Source organism: Cannabis sativa, chromosome 7 (assembly GCF_029168945.1).
Source record: "Cannabis sativa cultivar Pink pepper isolate KNU-18-1 chromosome 7, ASM2916894v1, whole genome shotgun sequence".
NCBI classification, from domain to species: Eukaryota; Viridiplantae; Streptophyta; class Magnoliopsida; order Rosales; family Cannabaceae; genus Cannabis; species Cannabis sativa.
The window spans coordinates 1,122,896-1,144,357 of record NC_083607.1 but is presented as its reverse complement, the minus strand read 5'-3'; the positions used below and the strand labels follow the sequence as shown (position 1 = coordinate 1,144,357).

General features: G+C 30.1%; 3 protein-coding genes and 1 non-coding gene across 6 annotated transcripts; 1 reads left to right on the top strand and 3 right to left on the bottom strand.

Moving 5' to 3' along the window:
* Positions 1–248: 248 nt before the first annotated feature.
* Positions 249–321, bottom strand: TRNAV-UAC (transfer RNA valine (anticodon UAC)). Its single transcript has one exon. It is a non-coding gene; the product is annotated as a tRNA-Val (tRNA).
* Positions 322–491: 170 nt separating this feature from the next.
* LOC115696657 (tetraspanin-19) lies at positions 492–2,549 on the top strand. 2 transcript variants are annotated; one of them, XM_030623547.2, is made up of 6 exons: positions 492–879; positions 1,197–1,296; positions 1,558–1,638; positions 1,741–1,845; positions 1,963–2,145; positions 2,236–2,549. In XM_030623547.2, the coding sequence occupies exons 1-6, from the start codon at positions 713–715 to the stop codon at positions 2,245–2,247; spliced, it is 648 nt and encodes a 215-aa protein (XP_030479407.2). In that variant the 5' UTR covers positions 492–712; the 3' UTR covers positions 2,248–2,549. The 2 variants fall into 2 exon arrangements, with proteins under 2 accessions (XP_030479407.2, XP_060975101.1); XM_061119118.1 differs by having other exon boundaries at positions 493–879; positions 1,963–2,549.
* A 739-nt stretch (positions 2,550–3,288) lies between these two features.
* LOC115698190 (sphingolipid delta(4)-desaturase DES1-like) lies at positions 3,289–6,466 on the bottom strand. The gene is made up of 2 exons (XM_030625378.2): positions 6,163–6,466; positions 3,289–4,279 (listed from the first exon to the last, which is right to left on the bottom strand). The coding sequence occupies exons 1-2, from the start codon at positions 6,337–6,339 to the stop codon at positions 3,461–3,463; spliced, it is 996 nt and encodes a 331-aa protein (XP_030481238.2). The 5' UTR covers positions 6,340–6,466; the 3' UTR covers positions 3,289–3,460.
* A 5,270-nt stretch (positions 6,467–11,736) lies between these two features.
* Positions 11,737–15,310, bottom strand: LOC115698249 (E3 ubiquitin-protein ligase AIRP2). 2 transcript variants are annotated; one of them, XR_004008078.2, is made up of 6 exons: positions 14,887–15,302; positions 13,665–13,815; positions 13,121–13,187; positions 12,787–13,021; positions 12,588–12,666; positions 12,179–12,318 (listed from the first exon to the last, which is right to left on the bottom strand). XR_004008078.2 is itself a non-coding variant. In XM_061119117.1 (5 exons), exons 1-5 carry the CDS (start codon positions 14,964–14,966, stop codon positions 12,108–12,110), a joined length of 744 nt encoding a protein of 247 aa, XP_060975100.1. In that variant the 5' UTR covers positions 14,967–15,310; the 3' UTR covers positions 11,737–12,107. The 2 variants fall into 2 exon arrangements, 1 of the variants encoding a protein (XP_060975100.1); XM_061119117.1 differs by lacking the exon at positions 12,588–12,666 and having other exon boundaries at positions 11,737–12,318; positions 14,887–15,310.
* Between the last annotated feature and the right edge of the window lie 6,152 nt (positions 15,311–21,462).

The following is a 21,462-nucleotide window of genomic DNA, read 5'->3' as shown; positions in this document are numbered from 1 at the left end:
GCAAAAACCCCACAAGATAATAAGAAATAGACTCTCCGACTCACAAACATCTTGAACACCATTTATCTATATAATGTTGGCAATTTTTTTCCATAAAAAAAAAAAAAAAAAAAAAAAAAAAAAAAACCCCTCTACATGGGGACACCATTTTTTCCTTATCTTTCAAATTTGTAATATCTCAATGTGGAAATATCTAAAAAAAAATTATATTATATTACAAAAATCAAAAAAGAAAAGAAAAACAAAAATGTTGCTGCCCAGGATCGAACTGGGGACCTTTAGTGTGTAAGACTAACGTGATAACCACTACACCACAGCAACTAATTGATAAGTAATCACCAATTTTACAACTTATTCCCATATTACCCCTACAAGTTCTTATCTTTTTCTACAACCATCCAATCACTAATTTCCAAATGGATAAAAATAATTCAAACATGCATTGTCTTAATAAAAGACAAACATGTAAGTTTCTAAGAAATTTTCAAATTAAGCTAAAGTTTCATAGCAAAAAAAAAAATATTTAAGTGTGTCCCTCACTTACTACTAGGCTTGCATTGCCTTACATGAGTCCATCTCTTAAACCCATAATGTGATTGGATTTTTCAAGTGAAGAAAAAGCTCTTAAACCTTTTGACATTTTATTGAGTTTTCAAGATTGGAAGAGAGTCCAATAATATAAACAAGGGTTCTTAAATTTTCAAGAGCTAGAATGGTCACAATTGTAAAATCATGCTTGAAGTCACTCCTTAAATTGGTGAATTCAATTTTGGGGTTTGTTGGAATTGCTATGATCTTGTATGGTCTTTGGATGATGAGAGTTTGGCAAAGGGACATTGAAGATTTTTCCTTTGATGATCTTCTTTCTACTACTCCATGGTAAGTACTAAGTAGTTCTTTTATTGAGTAAGATTCGAGTGAGTCATATTATCGTGTCTAATCAATCCAATTACTATTTTTTTTTCCGGCTAGTAGTTCTTTTGTCTTTAATTGTTTCTAATACAGATTGAATTCAAGTTGTGTGATCATGTCTGACCTAAACAAAATGTAACATACTATACTATTATTCGAGTCGCAAAAATAATTATTCTTCCTCTAGAGATTCTTAAAAATTGAGGTCAGATTTGAGTTGTGTGATCTAAACTATTACTTGTTTCACAAAAATGTTTACTCATATTGGTGTTTATATTTTTCAGGTTTATATATACTTTTCTTGGTGTTGGAGTAACACTATGCCTAATAACATGTTTAGGCCATTTAGCTGCAACTTCTTCCAATGGTTGTTGCCTCTCTTGTGTATCCTTTCCTCTTGTTATTATGGACTAACTCTTTGTTACAATGATATTTTCAAGTTTTCATATTATTATTTTTCTTTTAATGAATTTACTTATATATTCTTCTATGATAAATATTTGTATTTTATCTCTAAATTCTATATTGTGCTCAGTTTTTAATGATTAACATTCATCCGACAAATTTAATTATTTGTAGTGTGAACTAAACTAAATCATCTCTGATTTGGACAAAATCTAAATTCTATATCCTTAACTCAACTAGTATATGATGATGATTTTGTTACTTCTTCTATTAGAGACAGCAATTGTAACAGATATACTCTTAAATTCTAATTGGGAAAAGGTATATAATCTTTGACAATCGTCTTCTTATATTTTAATAAAGAAAAAATTAAAAACAATTATTATTTTTTTTTTATCTCATGCGCTTAACAAATTCTTTTAGGATATACCAAATGATCGTACTGGAAGATTCAATGATTTCAAAGATTCTATAAAGTCAAACTATAAGATCCTTCAATGGATTGGCTTAATAATAGTCTTAGCACAGGTATCCATCTTTTCAAATTATGATACTTTTCATGAAATATATAAAAAATCAAATGAGAAAACATTGGAACAAATGGGGTTGATTTACACTAATTTTTTCTCCCTCCATAATTTGCAGGTTCTTTCAATCTTACTGGCCTTGATTCTAAGATGTAAAGGCCGAAATGAGGACTATGATAGTGACGATGAAAGCTCACCGGCAAGGCTTCCGCTCATAAAGAATGTAGACCAACCGGCGCCATATGTTGTCAATGGCGAACAATTTGGATTTGCCTCTGAAAACATCAACAACTCCTTGAATGTAAGAATTTATTACAAACTTTTCTATTCTTTTTAAAAACCTTTTAAGTTTAAGAAACAAAATTTGATTGTTGCCTCTTATTTTTCTCAGACAAATAAGTGAAGAGCAATGTTTCAAGCATTTTACAGGAAAAGAAAGTAAAGGAACGAAAAACAACATGTGGAAAAAAAAAAAGTTATCAGTCTACTGTGAATTGAACAACATTTACTTATGACCAATATTATTAGGGTCAGTTTGGCACAGTTGTGTTGTGGAGAAAAGCAGTTGTGGTTGTGCTGTGAGAAAAAGCAGCTGCAGTAGAATTGTGAAAAAAAGCTGAACTGAGTGTGGTAAATTATAAATTTTAAAGTACTGTGAGTTATTAAGATCTATTATAATAACAATGAATGTTATAATTTAATTTATTTATAATCACAAATATATATATAAAAAATTATTTTATATAAAATTTTTATTTTTTATGTATTTTTTTTTTCAAGGAATAAATTTATATGCATTTGATAAAAATAATTTATAGTATTTTTATATTATATTTTATCAAATGTAAAAAAAAAAAATTAGAAACTCAGGTATATAAGAAAAACTCTAAGTTGATATTGTTTGGTAATATTAAAATAAAATATAATTTTCTTTTTAAGAAAGAATAGATTTAATTATTATTCATTTTATTATAATTAATTTATTTTAAATATTTTTATTTTTTAATATATAATAAATAAGTAAATATAGTGTTCGTATAAATAAATTTATTATAGTCTTTTAATCAAAATAATTTTTTTTAAAAGTTAAGTTGTACTGCTTTTAGCTTTTAGTTGTACTTTCTCCATAAATTATTCAAAAAGTTATTTTTTAACTATTTACCAAACACATTTTTATCACAATTTTTTTAAAAGCTGTGCCAAATAAATTCTTAGTCTATTAGGTACTAGTGCCTAACACCACACCACTACAAGATGGTACATTGTAAATGACTAGCGATATTCTCGTAATAATTATTTAAATTAAATCACGTAGAATCCAATATTTAATTTCACCCATATGCCTAGCTAAAAGTAGTCTACAAATCGAAAGGGTTCATTTGTAATTATTTGAAACCAAGGGTCCAAAATGATATTAAAAACAACCCAATGGAACCCCAAAAAATATTACAATAAAAAAAATCAACTATTTCAAAGAATATTACAATAAAAATCAGATCTTTATGAAAATAAAAAGCTCATATTAGAAAATAACTCATATTTATATGTAAATATAATCAACCAAAACAAAAGGAGAAACAATCAAAGAGAGAAAGAAAGTAAATACTAAACCAAACCTACTCAGAATTCTTTGCTTTCCTTTTCATTCTGCTAAAGGGTCCAACTGTATGATCCATAACATACATATATATAACTTGGCTCCAAGATTTATATGAGTCTAAACCATCATAGTACTCTGATGCAATCTCCTTCACCTTATGGAGTTTGTTACCAGGAATCCTTGGAAAATCATGGTGTTCATTATGGTATCCAACACTCCATGTCAGAAGATTCAGTGGACCATAATAAGAATATGTCTCTTGTTTAGGATTGAATACATAATGCTCTGAGATGAAGTGACCAGCCATAGGGTGCATTCCACCTCCAACAAATGTGGATAAGATCAGATAAGCCAACGATTTCCATCCCCGAAAATAAACCATGGCAACATCAAGAGCTATTTGGATTGAGAAGTTAATGAATTCCCATAAGCCAGGTGGTTTCGGTTTGAGAAAGAGTGGTCTAAACGCGTAGAAGAAGAGTTGTAAGAGAACCCAGATGGATTTAGCTATTACATTGGTGACTAAGTGTGCTTCGGTTTGACTTGGGATGTCCATGTCAATGCCATCTACTCCTTGGAATCGATGGTGTTCGAGGTGGTACTTTTGGAAGGTGACTGACATGGGAACCCCAATTGGAAGGTTGGCGAAAATGCCTAGCCAGCGATTGTAGACGGGAGTTGAGAAGGCGAGATTGTGACTGAGCTCGTGGATTGCTAAGAATAGGTTGTGGTTGAGAAATGAACCGAAGAAGTAGGCGATTGCAAGTATCTTTAGCCATCCTGCATTGTTGAGGGAGATTGCTGTACAAAGCTGAAGCAGAACAACCACACCAATCTGCATGAAAACAACAAATATAGCCAAGGAAATATATTAAATTCAAAGGGCAATGATAGACTTTTCTTAGATATTAGAATGAGTATAGGTAGACAACAATACACAAGAATCAATGAATTTCCTCTCTAGTTTTTTATTAAAATCAAACAAAGTTTTTTGATCTCTCCATTTGGGTTGGTTGATGATTGATGAAAGTCTTTTGCTGAATTAAGCGGTGTTGTACTCTCTTTTGTTTATCATTCTACTAACAGAGTTACTCATAATTTTACTACAGTTTCATGTTCTTTTCCAGATCGAATTTTCAGTGGGAGAGATATTCCTACTAAGTTTATGTCTATCATTGCAAACGAAAATCAAACAAAGTTAGGCTTGGTTAATTTGAGTAAAAAGTAATTTGTGGGGTCCAACAAACACGAAAGTAAGATGACAGTTTGATTGAGACTAAAACTCATAGGGAATAAAATTTATGAATGGAATCAAATATTTTATAGTTACACACAAAAGAATTCAATTATTACTGAAAAATCAGTACACTTCTAATATCGAATCAAGAAAGGTCATTAATGACTTAAGCCACCTAGGATTACAACCAAAAAATAGTTTTAAAACAAATAAGAAACTAAGTACAAGGACCACACAAACTAATCAGGTTCTCTTATACTTTCTATGGTCAACAAATAAGTCCTAGACCTATGAAAGTTGTTGATAGGTAACTTGGTAGGGACACTCAAAGTTTATATTTCAATGATAGTTACATATCTTCTAAGTCATTTATGTACATGACATGACATGGTCTCAAATTTTGGAAAATATGAATAGTTAGGAACTGCATCAAGAGTGAAAATTTTGTTTGAAAGACACTTTTAAAGGTTCATTAAGGAGTACCAACTACCACAACATGAATGTTATAACTGCAATAGTACAAAAATGGTTGTGTTGTTGGGTATGTACAAATCACAATACTTCTTCCACATTAAAACAGGAAGAAGTACCAATTCAATATTAGTTAGAGATGAAAAAAAATAGATTCACATCACTTTCTAAGATGATCTTCTTTTTTCGAAAAGATAATTTTTTGTGAAACTTCGAAAGAGCCTCTTCAAAGCAAAGTGACTAAAACAACCATTTTGCCAAGGACCCTTTACAATATATGATTAAGGGTGTTTGGCTAAAGAGCTAATTTTTTGGGTACTTTGCACAATTCTTTTGTAGAATGATCTTTCAAAACACACATTAACATACTCGACACCTTATTGAAATTCTCGATTATTAGTCATCAGTAGTGCCCAACACCACCACAAGCTAGCAATAGCATCTTACAAGTACTTAATGGTTCTTATAGGACCCGATATGAAATTGCAAAAGCTTTTACAAATCTATTTTTTTTCTCACATTACATCCCAAAATAACCAAACTAACTATCATAACACACACTAACATCGTACTAGACACCTAGTCTTGATGTTATTTTGCAAAAATTACCAATAGAATCCCAAGGTAGCGCTTTACGAATGGTTAGGGGTTCTGATAGGACCCGATATTAAATTACACCCAAACTTCAAGTGTTGGCCCTTTAACAATATTCTCTTTAGCAAGTTAAAATATATCTATAATTTTAACAGATGTTCGGATAACCATAATTTGGAAAAGCACATTACCAACACTAATCATTATTATTCTAACAAAAACAATCAATTTCATTCCTAAAGAGTAAAACTCAAGCCAAGTAGAAAAACACATCTCAATTCAATCAAATCAAAATCAAAACCCAAACCCCATGAAAAAGTAAGATCTACCCACCACCAAAAACCACAATGCAGAACGATTCAGATGTTAAAAATTCAAACTTTAATCACAGATCTACAATGTATATATTTATATACCTTGAGTAAAGCAAAGGGATCAGGACCAAAAAGGTCTTTGATTTGAGGGTATTTGGAGAGAATCTGACGGCGTCTAGAAGCATGGGGTTCATCAGTGTAAGACCAGAAAAAGTCGGTGGCCATTGCTACTCCTTCTTCTTCTTCTTCTTCCTCTTTCTCATCTCTCGCCATTCCCATCTCTCTCTATACCTCTTTCTCTCTCTTCTCCTTTCTGGGTTTGATCTATATATATAGTCTGTGTGTTTATATATATAATATGTATATATATAGCTGAACTCTCGTTCGTTCAATCGTTCAAAAAAAATCCATTTTTGGGTAAAAAACAACAGCTATATATTAATATTAATATTAATATTAATTAATTAATTGAAATATTAAATTAGTATGTTATGTAAGTGTAGAACTATGTTTAGTTTAGATGGAAAATCCTAAGTTTATTTATTTATATTTTATAATTAATTAAATTAAATATATTTAGGTAATCCTAAATCTCATATTAATTAATTAACTCCTTACAAAAGAAATAAATAAATAAATAAAAATATTATAGTTTAGTTTAGTTTAGTTTAGATGGAAAATCCTAAGTTTTTATTTTTATTTTTATAATTTATTAAATTAAATATATTTAGGTAATCCACAATCTTATATTAATTAATTAATAATTAATTCCTTACAAAAAAATTAATTAATTAATTAAAAACATTATATTAGTATATTATGTGAGTGTGTAACTATGTTTAGTTGAGATGAAAAATCCTAAGGTTTTTTTTTTATATATATATAGAGCAAGACTATGGTAGGACCTAACAAAAGTTCCCCACCGGTAGGGTACTTTTTTTAACCATTGATTTTAGATCATGTGGTTATTATGATATAAGGTGTATACTCTTACGATAAGACTGCTTGTATACAATGAAAACTTTATACATTATAATAATATTTAATGATATATTTATTTTAAAAAATAAAATAATATTAATAATTTATAAAAAAAATATTATTTTTAATTTAAATTATTATTATTTTTTAAAAAAAAAAAATTAGTTTAATTTTTTTATATAAATATTTATTTTTTAAAAAAAATTTAGTTACCAACTTTGCTATCAATATAATATTAATCAATATAAAATATCAAATGTGAAAAAAAATATTTTTTTATAAATATTAAATAATTTAATATTAAAAAGTAACCAATTCAAAATAACTGATTCAATCTGTATTTTTACTGATTGAATTGGATTGAATTTAAGCTATTGTCCGAAATGGATTACATCCAAAATATGAAATTCGCACTTAGTGCGAATCAGATGCACTATGAGGAAAATAGTGTGGATTGGATTGGATGAACACAACAACACTCCGTATTTGAAAAAAGAAAATTAAAATCTGCAAAAATATAAAAATAATTATAAATCTGTAGAAATATAATTTTTTGTTATTATTGGATGTTTATAAAAATAATTCATTTTTTATTTGGAAAATATTAACAACATTAACTTGACATTTAATGGTTAGGTATTTATAGATTGAAATTTTAAAAATATAATTTAAGTATTATTATTGTTAAAAAGTAAACTTAAATATTTATGTCACAAATTATTTATTGAGGAACTACCCCATATACTATTTTTTTTTTCAAATTTACGATTTGGGTTTCTAAATGGTTAGGAGTCTCTATACGATTTTTTGTTGCAATTTAGGTTGCAGCACTAGTTACAATAGGGGTTTCTATGTAGAATTTTGTAAAAATGTAAAAAAATAAAATTAAAAAAAAAAACTATTATAAAGTGTAAAAAAAAAAAACCCTTATCTATTTTATAAATGATAAAAGTATAACAATAAAATGATAAAATAATATTTTTAATTATCAAGAAAAGACCAAAATCTAAATATCCCATGCGCCCATGTCTAAGGCGTGTGCTGAGTCTTAAGGCTACTCAATCAATGAAACAATATATAAAGTTTCATTTAGTGAAAAAATAAATATACAGAGTTTCAAATAATCCTCTAGATTTTTTGAACAAAAGTTATTTAGATCTTTTCTTTTCTAAGTTTAGATTGGTTAACATAAATACCTTATAGTATAAGTGCAATATACTAAGTTCTACGCTAGAAATACCCTATATATATATAATTTATTAATTTTATATTTAGGTAATCCTCAATCTCATCAACTATCGTTCATTCATATTCATGCATGCCCACATGTTATTGTTATCTATTTATGTACTAGTCTCTAGTTTTCTTTATATGGAATATACTTTGGTACCTATATTTTCTTTTTATAATTTTATTTTTATTTTGTTGAAAGGGGATTCGTTGTGATCAAGGTTAAAAAAGACAAAACCCTATACGATAATGTAGAAAAAATTGTTACAAAAACTCAAAGATTGCTAAGGAAAACTGTTATTTGGATTTTTAGATAGGTGACATGTATAATTCTAAAATTCTATATCAGCTGAGACAAGTCTAAATAGGCCCAACAACTAGGTCAAACTAAAACTCTGGTCCATGAATGAGCTATAATTTGCTAAGACCGCCAAGGTTGAATCGTGTTGATCTAGAAGAGGCCATCTCGACCAGAAACGAAGAGTCTCTTAATACTTATCGGAGGCCTCTAAGATGCAATCCTGAAGCGGGTAATTGAAGAGTCACTCTAATAGATTCCAGAGCTCAATCAACTCGGAACCCTTTAGATACAGGGCCCCACCATGTCAGAGTTTGTCCCTTGCTTCAGCCTAGCTGAGTGTGTGTGCTACTAAAAGAATGTCACACTTTGTTCCAACGCCATATTCTATGACATCCTTGGTACGGAAACAATACCTTCGAATGGTCTTAGCTTCTACGGAATATCTTTAGCTCGTGAATTGGGCCTACTCAATTGGCCCAAAGTCAATAAACATTGTATTTTATCCCATCAGATGGTCTAGTTGACACCCATAAACTCTACCAGGTTTGGGTATGCCCATACCCGATTCTTTCCTACAAATAGAATTACTCCTTCGTCCAAGGGGGAGAGGGATCAATTTTTAAGGAGAAGAACTAAGAATTAGGGTTCTTACTAGAGCATAAATACTTGTAAGAAATACTTTAGAACTTTTCTTGCTTAATAACATTGACTCGTAGACTAGAGTTTGTTAACACTCAAACCACGTAAAAATTTGGGTCTCATCATCTTTAATTTATTTTTTTCTTAAACTTATTTATTTAAATACTTAGTTTTCAAAAATCTCAGTAAATAAGAATAAAGGGGCAAAAAACACACCTAAAGCTAATGACACTAAAGGCAAAGGGTGTTAAACACTATTATTACAAAGAAAATAAAATAAACTAAATGATCATGCCACTAAGTCGCTCTATAAACTCAAACACCGAGTGGAAAGGAGCCCTAATATCATCCTAGATCATGTAGAAAAATGGGTAGAGAAAGCAGTAGAAAACTCCCATCGATAACAATCCATTCTCAGCCTCCCAATAAGGTTCAAAACGGTGAAGGAGCCAAGACATGGATGCACTTCCCTTAAGTAAAGCTCAAGTCTCTCCCTCTACAATTACAAATTTGCTGGAGTTCAAAAAAGAGCTTTGTGCATCAGAGTCGAACACTTGGAATGAACACCAGAGCTAACACCAAGAACAAAATATATAAAAGAGAATCACACTAAAACCCAATTGGCAACTGTGACAGTTAGAGTTTCGTGATCCATAAAGAAAAATATAGGTAAGCTATGCAATCCCACATCGCATGGACAGGGTCAAGTGTGATGATTCTAAGATTGTATAAGTATGAGACTATACAATTGAAGAACACTTAAATGGATTGATGGGTATATTTTCTTTTCTATAGTCTATCTTTTAAGTACTACAAAATTAATTGTGTTTGACCTGAAACAATCTTATGATGGAAAACCTCTTGAAAAAATAAGGTACATGTGTATACTATATAGGTATGGGACTACACAAATAAAACGGAGACATTACAACAACATGAACATTTAGCATGAAAGTATAAAATAAATTATTTTGAATTTTTTTTAAGAAGAGTATTTAAAGCAACATGAATATTTAGCCTGAGAATTTAAATAAATTATTTTAAATTTTCCTTTAAGAGGAGGATTTAGAGCAATATAAACATGATAAAGTTTTAATATATTTTTTTAATACTTCAATTAAACCTAATAATTTCTTTTAAACTTTTATATTTATTTTTAGACTAATCTTTTTAATTTAAATATACAATTAGCACTAACATGACAATGCCACATCACTAAATTAAATTTTAATGATCAAAGAGTTTGTATTTCCAAATAAGTCCCACTTTTTAAATTAAAATAGTAGTAATGTTAATCTACTTTTTTGTTTTGTTTTCAAGAGCTAGATCCTTCATGTCTCTCTCTCAACATTGGAGTAAATATAGAGTAGTTGTAATTGGGAAATTTGATATTATATGCTTAAAATTAATTTATCCACTAAAAATATGCTAGCATATTTTGCATCATGCAAAATATACTCACACTATTTTTCTATCCAATTTTACCCTTAAACAAATAAAAATCAAACATCCATGTCTCTCTCTCTCTTTCTCCGGCGTTAACCCCGACCTAGAACCCCTACCGTCGAACACACAGACCCAGAACTTCAGTCGCAAGGCCTCGCCGTCATCTTCTCTCACGGCCTCTCTTGTTTTCTGCATTTTTTTCTTCTGGTTTACCAGTTTTTTGCGATATTTTGCGATATTTAGCGATATTTAGCGATGTATTTGCAATGATAGAACAAATCAGAGGTCAGGGATGAAGTTTAGTGATGATTTGCGATATTTAGCGATATTTCGCGATGTTTCGCGATGTTTAGCGATGATATTCGCGATGTGTTTCGCAATATAGTGAATTGGAGATGTTTTCACGATTTTGCGATGTTTCGCGACATGTTCGCGACATCTAGCGATGTTTCGCGACATCGTCAAAAATCAGAAAAAAAAAAATATAGAAAACAAGCGCTGTTGTGAATTAAAGACATTTAGAGATGTTTCATGATTTCGCGATGTTTCGCGACATTTAGCGATGTTTCGCGACATCGTCAAAAACCAGAAAAAAAAAATGCAGAAAACAAGCGAATGGGTTTCGCCGGAAGTGGTGCGGTGGTCGTGGGTTGTCGGGTGCTTCTCGTGGATGGTCCAGTGGGGTTTTGTTGGGAATGGGTTTGGAGAGTTAGAGAAAGAGAGAGAAAAACGAGAGAGTTAGAGAGAGAATGGGGGTTTGAAATGAGGAGGGTATTGTTGGGATTAAAGATATTTGGAGGGTATTATTTTTACATTTTTTTAAGAAGCATATAAAAACAATCTATGCTTTTTTTAAGTATATAATGTCAAATTTCCCTTGTAATTTCATTCCCAAATATAGCTAAAAAATGTTATTTTAAAGAGACCATTTGAATGAAGAACTAGTCATATATCAATATCACTTGGCCACTCCTTTAGATGGGCATTATTCCTCTTCATTTGACATTATGACAATCCTTCATATCAAATTTCACATCCATTTCTATTAGGTAAACAAAAAAAAAAAAAAAGACCCAAGCTTGAAAATGATGCCATATATGCAGAATATGCAAGGCATTTTTCATATATGCAAACTTAAGGAGCTATACAAAGCATGTACAAAATAAGTAGTGTTATAGTTACACAAATTTAAAAAAAAAAAAAAAACCCCATTTGAATTGAAAAACGAAAAGGAAAAAAAAAAAAAAACTATCTTAACTTCACCGGCCGACCAACAATAATTCTGGTCGGGATCTTCTCATCAGAAGAGGGAAGAAACTGATTCTAAATTTTCCACCGAGCAAAATCTCAGTTCTTAGGTAAGCGAAAGTAGATGAGTTACTACTATTACAACTACTCATTCAAATGCTTTTCTTCTTTTCTTTAGTTTTCGGGGTTTTGTGTACAAAAATCATCTCAGATGAGAATCATATTTGTCGAAAAGGTCATCGGGAATGACAAGAGGCAATTTATCTACATACAGGAAGAGCCTCCTTAGGTTGTCTCTTGTCACCGTTGCCATGTCAACTACGTCTCTAGTGTCAGTATATACCCAGAGATCGCCAGAGTTCACTCGCTTAAGACTGTCCCGACAAAAGGGGCATGATTGAGATCTTGTTCGCCTGTTTAAACATTTTAGGAAATGTTAACCGAATTAACTAACAAAGGAGTTATAAAAGCAACACATGTTATCAAATTTCGGGCCTCAAAACTCGATGAAGTTATAAAAATCAATCCTTTAGTACAATTCTAAGGACATTTTGTCTTTAGAACTAATCTTTCTCCTAACTCAATATTAAAAGAGTTTCGAAAAGGCACTAATAGCCAATTGCTCATTTTCTTCCCGGCCTAACATTCGACTAGAAAACTAAAGCAATTGCAATGTAGGTACCTAGTAGGCGTTCCCTCGGGACCATGTGAGAGCAACCACATGCCTTTTGCCTAACTGTTCCTCATTTTAACTGATCAAACTTAAATAGGACATAACAAGAATAAAATATAAGCTATTGACCGAAACTAAGGCATTCGAGCAGCTCGATGAAATAATAGTATGCTAATATTCAAGAGCAATAAGAGAGAGATGGCAATACCATTCGCGATAACATTTGAAGCACATAGCATGATTGCAGTTGGGTAACACAATCTTACTATTCATCTCCATGCATATACCGCATTCCTCTTCTCTTTCGATTTCTATATCTGTACAATGCCAATTCTCATCATCGTCTCTTCTCTTGTACCTCTCCAAGCACACTGCTTTCTGCATTCTATCTTCGGTGTCAGTAACACCTTTTGGAAGTTGCAGAAGTGAAGGATAAATTACCGCTGGCCATGATTAAAAAAGTCACAAAATCAGTCAATATAAGTCATAGATAGATACATACATACATACATACAAACCGAAAGCAAGTATATGCTATATACCATAGAACTCTCTAATACTTGCTTTCCTTTCATGAGTAGACATGGTGGTTGTTCCATCCACATAGACCTGTGCAAAGTGCCAAGGTCAATACTCGTATCGAATTCCATCACCCGAAAATGAGTCTAAAGTGATTAAAATACAATGAACTTAAAAGAAAAATGTCACATTCAACAATTGCTAACCTACGAAACGAAACAAGATCCTCTATCAATCTAACTTTGATGTCTCGATTTTATGTCCAACTAATGAATAAAAACCAGCTTTTTTTTGTTTAAATGATTTGCCATGCATTACATGATTTATGACACCGAAACTTAATAGAGTATCATGATTCCTACGAAACCAAGGTTGATAGAAAAGATTGAGAAAAACCAATCATTCATGATGGATTCCTCGAAAATTAAGGATTAGTAATCCCATAACCTTTTTAGAAAGAAATTCAATGGATTCATTCGGTTCTCATACACACAACCGATGAATGCAATCGAAAAAGTGTGCTCGCTCTCACACACGAGCACACAATGAGAGGACACGAAATTCAACCTTGTATATAAGAATTCTCAAGAGTCCAAGAGCTCCGGCGAGGTGGCAATCGGTCCATTGAACAAGAAAAAGGAACAAGTGAGCAGCAGGACTGTATGATATCCTCATTTGAAGAGAAGCACCATCATAATCCCTTGGAAAATCCGAAGCCCTGCGTCTCACAAGATAAATTGATTCAAAAAATGACAGCTTAGAAAAGCAACATTACAACTTAACATCTCTTCTAATTAGAACTTCTTCAACAGTTTGATATGGGAATTTGATTAGTAAAATTTGCTATTATGAAAAGCTAAAACATCAAAATCAATCAAAAATCAGTTATTTCTTGTTGCAAAGCTAAAAACTAGCAACCGATTTCGAAACAGCAAGCTTAAACAACTTTATGGGAATTTGATTATTGAAAAAATTGTTATTATGAAAAGCTTAAACATCAAAATCAATCAAAAATCAGTCATTATCTGTTGCTAAACTAAACTTAGCAACCGATTTTCGAAACAACAAACTTAAGCATCTCTTCAAATTAGAATTTCTTCAACAGCTTGATATAAACATTTGATTATTAAATAAACATTGTTATTATGAAAAAGCTAAAACATCAAAATCAATCAAAAATCAGTCATTTCCTGCTGCAAAACTAAAACCACTAAAACCGATTTTCGAAACAACAAACTTAAACATAAGAAACTAAGAATTGCCATAAGATATTACAAGAGTAAGGACCAAGTGGCATTACTGTGAAGTATCAATAAAGAAAAGGATAAACACAAAAGTGATAAAGAAGCAAATGCCAATATATATGCTATGATAGATTGATATTGAAAAACATAAGAAGAATATGAACACAATAATCAATGAGATTAAACACAAAACAAAGATTAATTCAAATGTGACAATTAGTGATGAAAATTGAAGCTAAAAAACAGCTGTGAGTGAAACATCAAAGGAAATAATATAAAGGACCAAAAGGGTATCAAAGGAAATAATGTTCAAGCTTCTTCATAATTGTTTTACTCAATTAAAATAAACACAAAAGTTTTTACAACCAAAGAAAACCCAAAAAGGAAAGCTTTAAAATTTAGTATCACAAAAATTAAACAAACCCAATTTTAAAGCAAAAAAAAAATAATCCAAGCTTGAAATTCAAAACTAAGAACCCAGAAATAAAAAACCAAACTTTTCTAATTATTATTAAAAAAAATCCAAAAAAAACAAAGAAACTTACAGAGTGTTAGCATGTTGAATATCAGCTTCGAGAACCTTCAGAGAATCCTTAAACGACTTTCTCATGGAACCTATGTACATTTTTTTTCTCCTTCTCTTCCAAAAATTAATTATATATATATAATTCAAAACCAAAAATTAACAAATAATAACAAAAGAAAGAAAGAAAAAAAATAGGCAAATTTGGAAAGTAAGAGAGAATTTTGAAGAGAACCCTAATATGAGTGAACCCTTTTAGTGGAGTTGGCCAAAAACCCTGAAGAGATTGTGTTTTGGTTTTGGTTTTGGAGAAAAATATGTTAAAGAAAAGAAGGAAAGTAAAAATAAAAATGGTTTCTTTTTGCTTCTATGCCGTTCTTGAAAGCGAGGTTGGGGAGAAGGTGACGTCACCTAGACACGTGGACACTACACCCTTTCTACTTACTATTACCTTCTTTTTTTTCTTATTTTATTATTATAAATATTAAAATAATTTGTGGTGTAAATATCTAAGTTTAATCTGGTTAGAGATTATTTATGAGATTTTGATAAACTAATAAAATATATGTGAAAGTTAGAGAAATAGATAAATAATAAAAAAAAGTAACACCAAAGCTTCTACGTGGTTATAGCATTACCAAGTCTTAAGTCTTAGTTCAGGAATCAATATTATTACAATAAGATTAGAATTTGCCTAAGTTGAGGAATGAGATTTCAATCATTTGCTTGAATGAGTTTTCTTGTATTTATAGTGCTAGGGTTCCTATTTGTTTATCCTTATTCTCACTGATGGGTAAATATATGTAATATACTGACTTTAAGTCTTTTTGACGAAGCCCGACCCATTAGGCGATGATTGTATGCTGATGTGGATGTCATATCATATTGATAGTTGTCAAAATTGTGTCTTATTTTTATGGATAATAAAGACATGTTAAATGTTTGATCCTCAATTACTATCTTTTTATGTTTTGGAAGTTATGATCATCTGAGGAAATCTTGGGAGTTAAGTTTTGCTATTGCGTGATCTGGTAATTAATGAATACGATTTTGAGCTGGGTGTTCGAATGCTTGCTGACTACTTCTCTGGATGCTCTGGCTGAGATCTTTCAGATACGCACAGTGCTGGAGGATTATCCCACTTGATCGAGTCATTTATCCAACATCCGAAAGATAAGACTTTACTACTAGATTTGATCTATTATCTTAGTTGAGCCTATTGTTTTTTGGGCTTAAAGTAAATGAGTTGTACCACTTTTAGAATTATACATGCCTCCATTTGAAAATACAGATAACAAAAATAAATACTTAAGTTTAATATATAACGGTAATAATACTTAAGTTATATTTCTGAAACTTTGGTATGTACCTGACAGTTAAGTGTCAAGTCAATATCTATGTGTCATTTTCTTATTGGTATATTTAAATGAATTTTTAATAAAAATTAAATGACTTTGACCAATCAGGGATTGTCATGTGGCTATTAACTTGACACTTAACCGTCATGTACCTACAGAAATTCCATAAATATAACTTAGGTATTATTACCGTTAAAAATTAAACTTATGTATTTATTCGTAACCAGGAGTTAAACATAGGTATTTATATCGCAAATTATTCTAAAAATTATACAATAATTAACATTTTCTCTACTGAACTTTTTACAATATTAAGTTGTGCCTCCTATAGTATACGACTTGTTAATAATATCTCTTGAAATATAATTTTTTACAATAATATGGTCCTTTGAGCATATTATATTTAATTTTATCATGACATGAGTGATGCGAGAAATGGTGGTTGATAAATATATGCAAATTAAATATCAAAAAGACTAAATTTCTATAAATGTAAAAAATTAAGGGGAAATATTAACAAGTCGTATATTTTAAGAAGCACGATCTGGTAGTGTCATAAATTTAAGAGGTAAAAATACTAATTATTCTTAGTCAAACTATTAATAAAGTGGTAAGTCCTCGTTGAACTCACCAGTCTGAGGCGTGGTTGCCCTTAACCAGATAGGGGTCAAGGCTTTGCCTCAATGGTTCGCCAAATTTTAGAATGAGCATTACTAGTGGGCACCAGCAGTGCCTAGCACCTTCTAGACATGTCTTTTTGCGATTCGTTAATGATACTCCCAAAAAATAAATTATTATATTAAATTATATGGGACCCAATATTTAATTGCACCAATAGCGATATGACACCGATGAGAGTATTAGACATCACTAATACCTTTTAGCATTTCTCTTTATGAATATTCGTGACAGATCCACAACATTAAGTACACATATTTTAAGTTATAAAAAATACTTATTGTTATCTTAAATTTTACACATCTGACGTGGCACCTACGCGTGGCATAATTCAGCCAACCCTTAACATGACAAGAGACTTCTAGGCAGAAGTGTGCATGGCAGGGCCCGTATAAGGATGATATCCATGAACTAAAGATTGACTTCTAGGAAGCATCCAGTCAGGCTATCAATATATCGGCCAGATAAGGAAATATTGACACACTTCATGAGTCTTCCCATAAAAAGGACAAGTTTCAAGAAGGGCCTGGTTGGATTGTCAACACGCCAACTAGGGTGAACGATACTACGAATGTCGGACAAAGCTGCACAAGCCTTAATTTCTTCCTTAAATAACTTCCAGAAATATCTCTAACTGTATCCTATAAATGTGGATTTGACTGATCTACCTGAGATTGTAGGAGCTTCAACAGGTCATAATTGAATCCTATAATATATGGATATTTACTTTTTGGTTACTCTTTTTACGAAGCTAATTGTAACAATCTCTCCCTATAAATAGTTAATGAATTCACAGGAGGAAGGGACCTAAAATCATAATCTCAATTGAAGAGCACTTTGTTGAATTCTTTGTAAACATCTTGAGAACTGTAGCTAGAATTCACTCTATCTTCCTTAGTGATCTACACAGTATTATCTCATAATCAATACAACTAAAAGGGAAGTAGGTCATTACTTGTAACGTCCCCGCTTCAAGCCTCCATTGGATCCTTACTCCCACGGAATGAATGGCTCTTATACACGAGTACGTCACTCTGGCTGTTTCATGGACTGACGACTGACCCTACAGACCAACACGAGTGTTTCCAGCGTGTTTTGTCCTCACTCGCACGCTTCCTAGGAAAATTCCCAGGAGGTCACCCATCCTGAAATTGCCCCAGGTCAAACACGCTTAACTGTGGAATTCTTTCGTGATGGGCTACCGAAAATAAGATGCACCTTGTTGATATAGATAGTACCAATCAATCCATTTAAGCCATCTTCAACTGTGTAGTCCCATACCTACACAGCCTCAGAATCATCTCACTTGACCTTCCCAGGCGATGTGGGATTGTACAGCTTACCCGGTATTTCCCCTTACGGATCACAGGACTACTGACTGTCGCAATCACCCCCCTTACGGGGTCCAACGTCCTCGTCGACCACACTTCCGGCTGGGTCAAGGCTTTGATACCATTTGTAACGTCCCCACTTCAAGCCTCCATTGGATCCTTACACCCACGGAATGAATGGCTATTATACACGAGTACGTCACTCTGGCTGCTTCATGGATTGACGACTGACCCTACAGACCAATACGAGTGTTTCCATCGTGTTTTGTCCTCACTCGCACGCTTCCTAGGAAAATTCTCAGGAGATCACCCATCCTGAAATTGCCCCAGGTCAAGCACGCTTAACTGTGGAGTTCTTTCGTGATGGGCTACCGAAAAATAAGATGCACCTTGTCGATATAGATAGTACCAATCAATACATTTAAGCCCTCTTCAACTGCATAGTCCCATACCTACACAGTTTCAGAATCATCTCACTTGACCTTCCCAGGCGATGTGGGATTGTACAGCTTACATGGTATTTCCCCTTATGGATCACGGGACTACTGACTGTCACATTACTCATATCTAAGGAGGCTAAACCTTTATAATTTTGTGTGTTTTTTCTATTTATTTGTTATTCTTAACTTATTATTGGTGATTACTTATATTTTAAAATAATAAAAATTATTTATTTTCATAGTTCTTCTTCTATCTCACTAATATAGTAATTTTCTAAAAATTTACAAGTAATTTTAAATAGCTACAACACATACAATCATAAAAAAAAATAGACTAATTTTTTTGTGTGGATTTCTTAGATACTAAAACAGATAGAAAATCTACTAGAATAACTCTTTAGGATCTGCTACATAAATTTCTAAAACTATATATATATATACTTTTAATAATAATAATAAAAGAATAGTAATTATGATTATTTTATTTTTATAATGTGGATTTGGGTTTTGTCTGCCACCCTTCGTTATTTTTTTAATTTATTTTATTTTTAATTTAATATTTAATTAATATAAATTTTTAATCACTCTTGGTTCCCCACTTTTCATTTTATTTACTAAATTACCTCATTTGTTTGTTTGACAAACCTAATAAATCTTCCTTTCTCTTTACTTAGTTTACATTCTTTTGAGAATTTAGACTAATTGTAATTATTTTAATTTTTTTAAAAATATACTTTAATACATTTTTTTTTTAAAAAAAATTAATCTTAATTTTACATATATATTTTTTTAAATTCCACACGCAGATGCAACCCTAAAATAAATAAGTGAAATAATTATAATGCACTCACATACATATAATTAAAAGTGATATTATCTTAATTAAATAATATTTAAATAATAAAAATTATTTAGACCAATAAATACATGTACATAAGTATATACAATACTACAATAGTGATCCTAATTAGTGTTTAACTGTAATATTTAACTGGAAATCTAAATTTACAAATAGAAATGAATATAAAGTAGTTTTGCCGCGTATAAAAGATAAAAGAATTAAGTGTATATGAATTTAAATACACACATTTAGTCACAAATTTCTCAATAGTAAATATTTATTATACATTACTATATGTATAATAATTGTGTGCAATTTAAATATATATATATAACATTATTCTATAAATAATGTAATGAAAAACATAATAATTCCCTATATTTATGTTGTAAATAATAAAAAAGAAAAATTAATTAGACAAAAAGTTAGTACACTAGAATGATTAGTGCACTTATTAGAGCTTGTGTTTTCATTTATTACACAAAATGATAGGTAAGTTAGTTGAGTTTCTCTTTTATCAAAATAGAAATTAAAAACTCACATCATGAATTCATTATTATACCATTTTTTTTTAAAAAAAAAACACTATTAATGATTACCCCACAAATTTTCTAAATTCTTCTCTATTGTTTTTTTATTTGTTAGATGGTGGTGCTTTCTCTTTCAACATAATCAAATTTATTAATGATAATAACTATATATAACTATTACAACAATAATACAATTAAATATCTATCTAAAAATACTTTATTCAAAAATAATTTTTAATTTATTATAAAAAAACTTAAGTCTAAATTTGGATCAATTATAAACAAAAATAATCTCTAAATTGTAATTAGTTATTTATACATTTTCTAAGTGTCGTATTAAAAAAATAAATATTTATATAAAAATAATTATATCTTTATAAAATATAAACATATAGTTTGTAAATTTATTTATGTAAAATTAATAATTTTATTTTAAATTATAATATATATAAATTATATTTACTCAAAAATAATTTTATTATGATGTATTATTAAGGATTGATTATTGTTATTATTGTTATATTGATATTTTTTGGTGTTTTGATTTTTTTTAGTGTAATTCTATATAGTTATAACTTATCAATTAAAATATAATTTATTTGATGTGTATTCTTAAATAAATTTTTTACTAGCATTTTATTATTTAATATATAAAATATACAAATATATATATAAGAGCATCAAGAGTTGTATTTAGACACCAATAACTTAACTATATAAAAATAAAAACATAAAAAATTTAACCACAAATTACTCAATATATTTACATATAATTTAGACACACCACTAACTTATTTTTAAATATAAACAAATAAATAAAAAAATACACCATTATATAAAATATAGGGGTTAACTTGCAATTAAAAAAAGGGTACAAGTACCAATATACAAATAATGTAAAAAAAGAAAAGTGACAAATCAATTTCCTTGAATGATGCCAATGATCAATCTCAACATCTAAATTTAACATAAAATTATAAAATTATTGCAATCTAATTTAACATCATTCACAAATAACTATCATGATTTCATATTCCCATGTATACATATTAACCCTTTTAACCATTTTGATATATAAATATTTAAGATAAAATATCTTGAATTTTTCTTTATAAATAATTATATACATATATAATATAGGTATAGGATAGGACCACCCACAATTGTTTTATTTTATTTATTTATTTTAATTTTAATTATTGGTGGTTTACAGCTCAAAGCTCAAATGTGCTTTCATAAATAGAGGAAATTTGTATACATGATAATGTTGTCTTAACAACCAACACAAAACAATTATAGTTTAATTAATTTGGAATAATTAAGGGTTAATATCTTGATAATGATGATACAATATTCCAACTTAATTAATTTGGAGATTATAATTAATTACAAGACTTTGGTAACTTGTTTGTACTATAAC

Excerpts from the sequence above, each read along its gene's own strand:
- LOC115696657 (XM_061119118.1), top strand. The coding sequence starts at position 713 with ATGGTCACAATTGTAAAATCATGCTTGAAGTCACTCCTTAAATTGGTG. Across the intron at positions 880-1,196 it reads CTTCTTTCTACTACTCCATG|GTTTATATATACTTTTCTTG; the intron begins GTAAGTACTAAG and ends TATATTTTTCAG. Across the intron at positions 1,297-1,557 it reads ATGGTTGTTGCCTCTCTTGT|TATATGATGATGATTTTGTT; the intron begins GTATCCTTTCCT and ends TAACTCAACTAG.
- LOC115698190 (XM_030625378.2), bottom strand. The coding sequence starts at position 6,339 with ATGGGAATGGCGAGAGATGAGAAAGAGGAAGAAGAAGAAGAAGAAGGA. Across the intron at positions 4,280-6,162 it reads ATCCCTTTGCTTTACTCAAG|ATTGGTGTGGTTGTTCTGCT; the intron begins GTATATAAATAT and ends GTTTTCATGCAG.
- LOC115698249 (XM_061119117.1), bottom strand. The coding sequence starts at position 14,966 with ATGTACATAGGTTCCATGAGAAAGTCGTTTAAGGATTCTCTGAAGGTT. Across the intron at positions 13,188-13,664 it reads TGAGAATTCTTATATACAAG|GTCTATGTGGATGGAACAAC; the intron begins GTTGAATTTCGT and ends CACTTTGCACAG. Across the intron at positions 12,319-12,786 it reads TTCAAATGTTATCGCGAATG|GCGAACAAGATCTCAATCAT; the intron begins GTATTGCCATCT and ends ATGTTTAAACAG.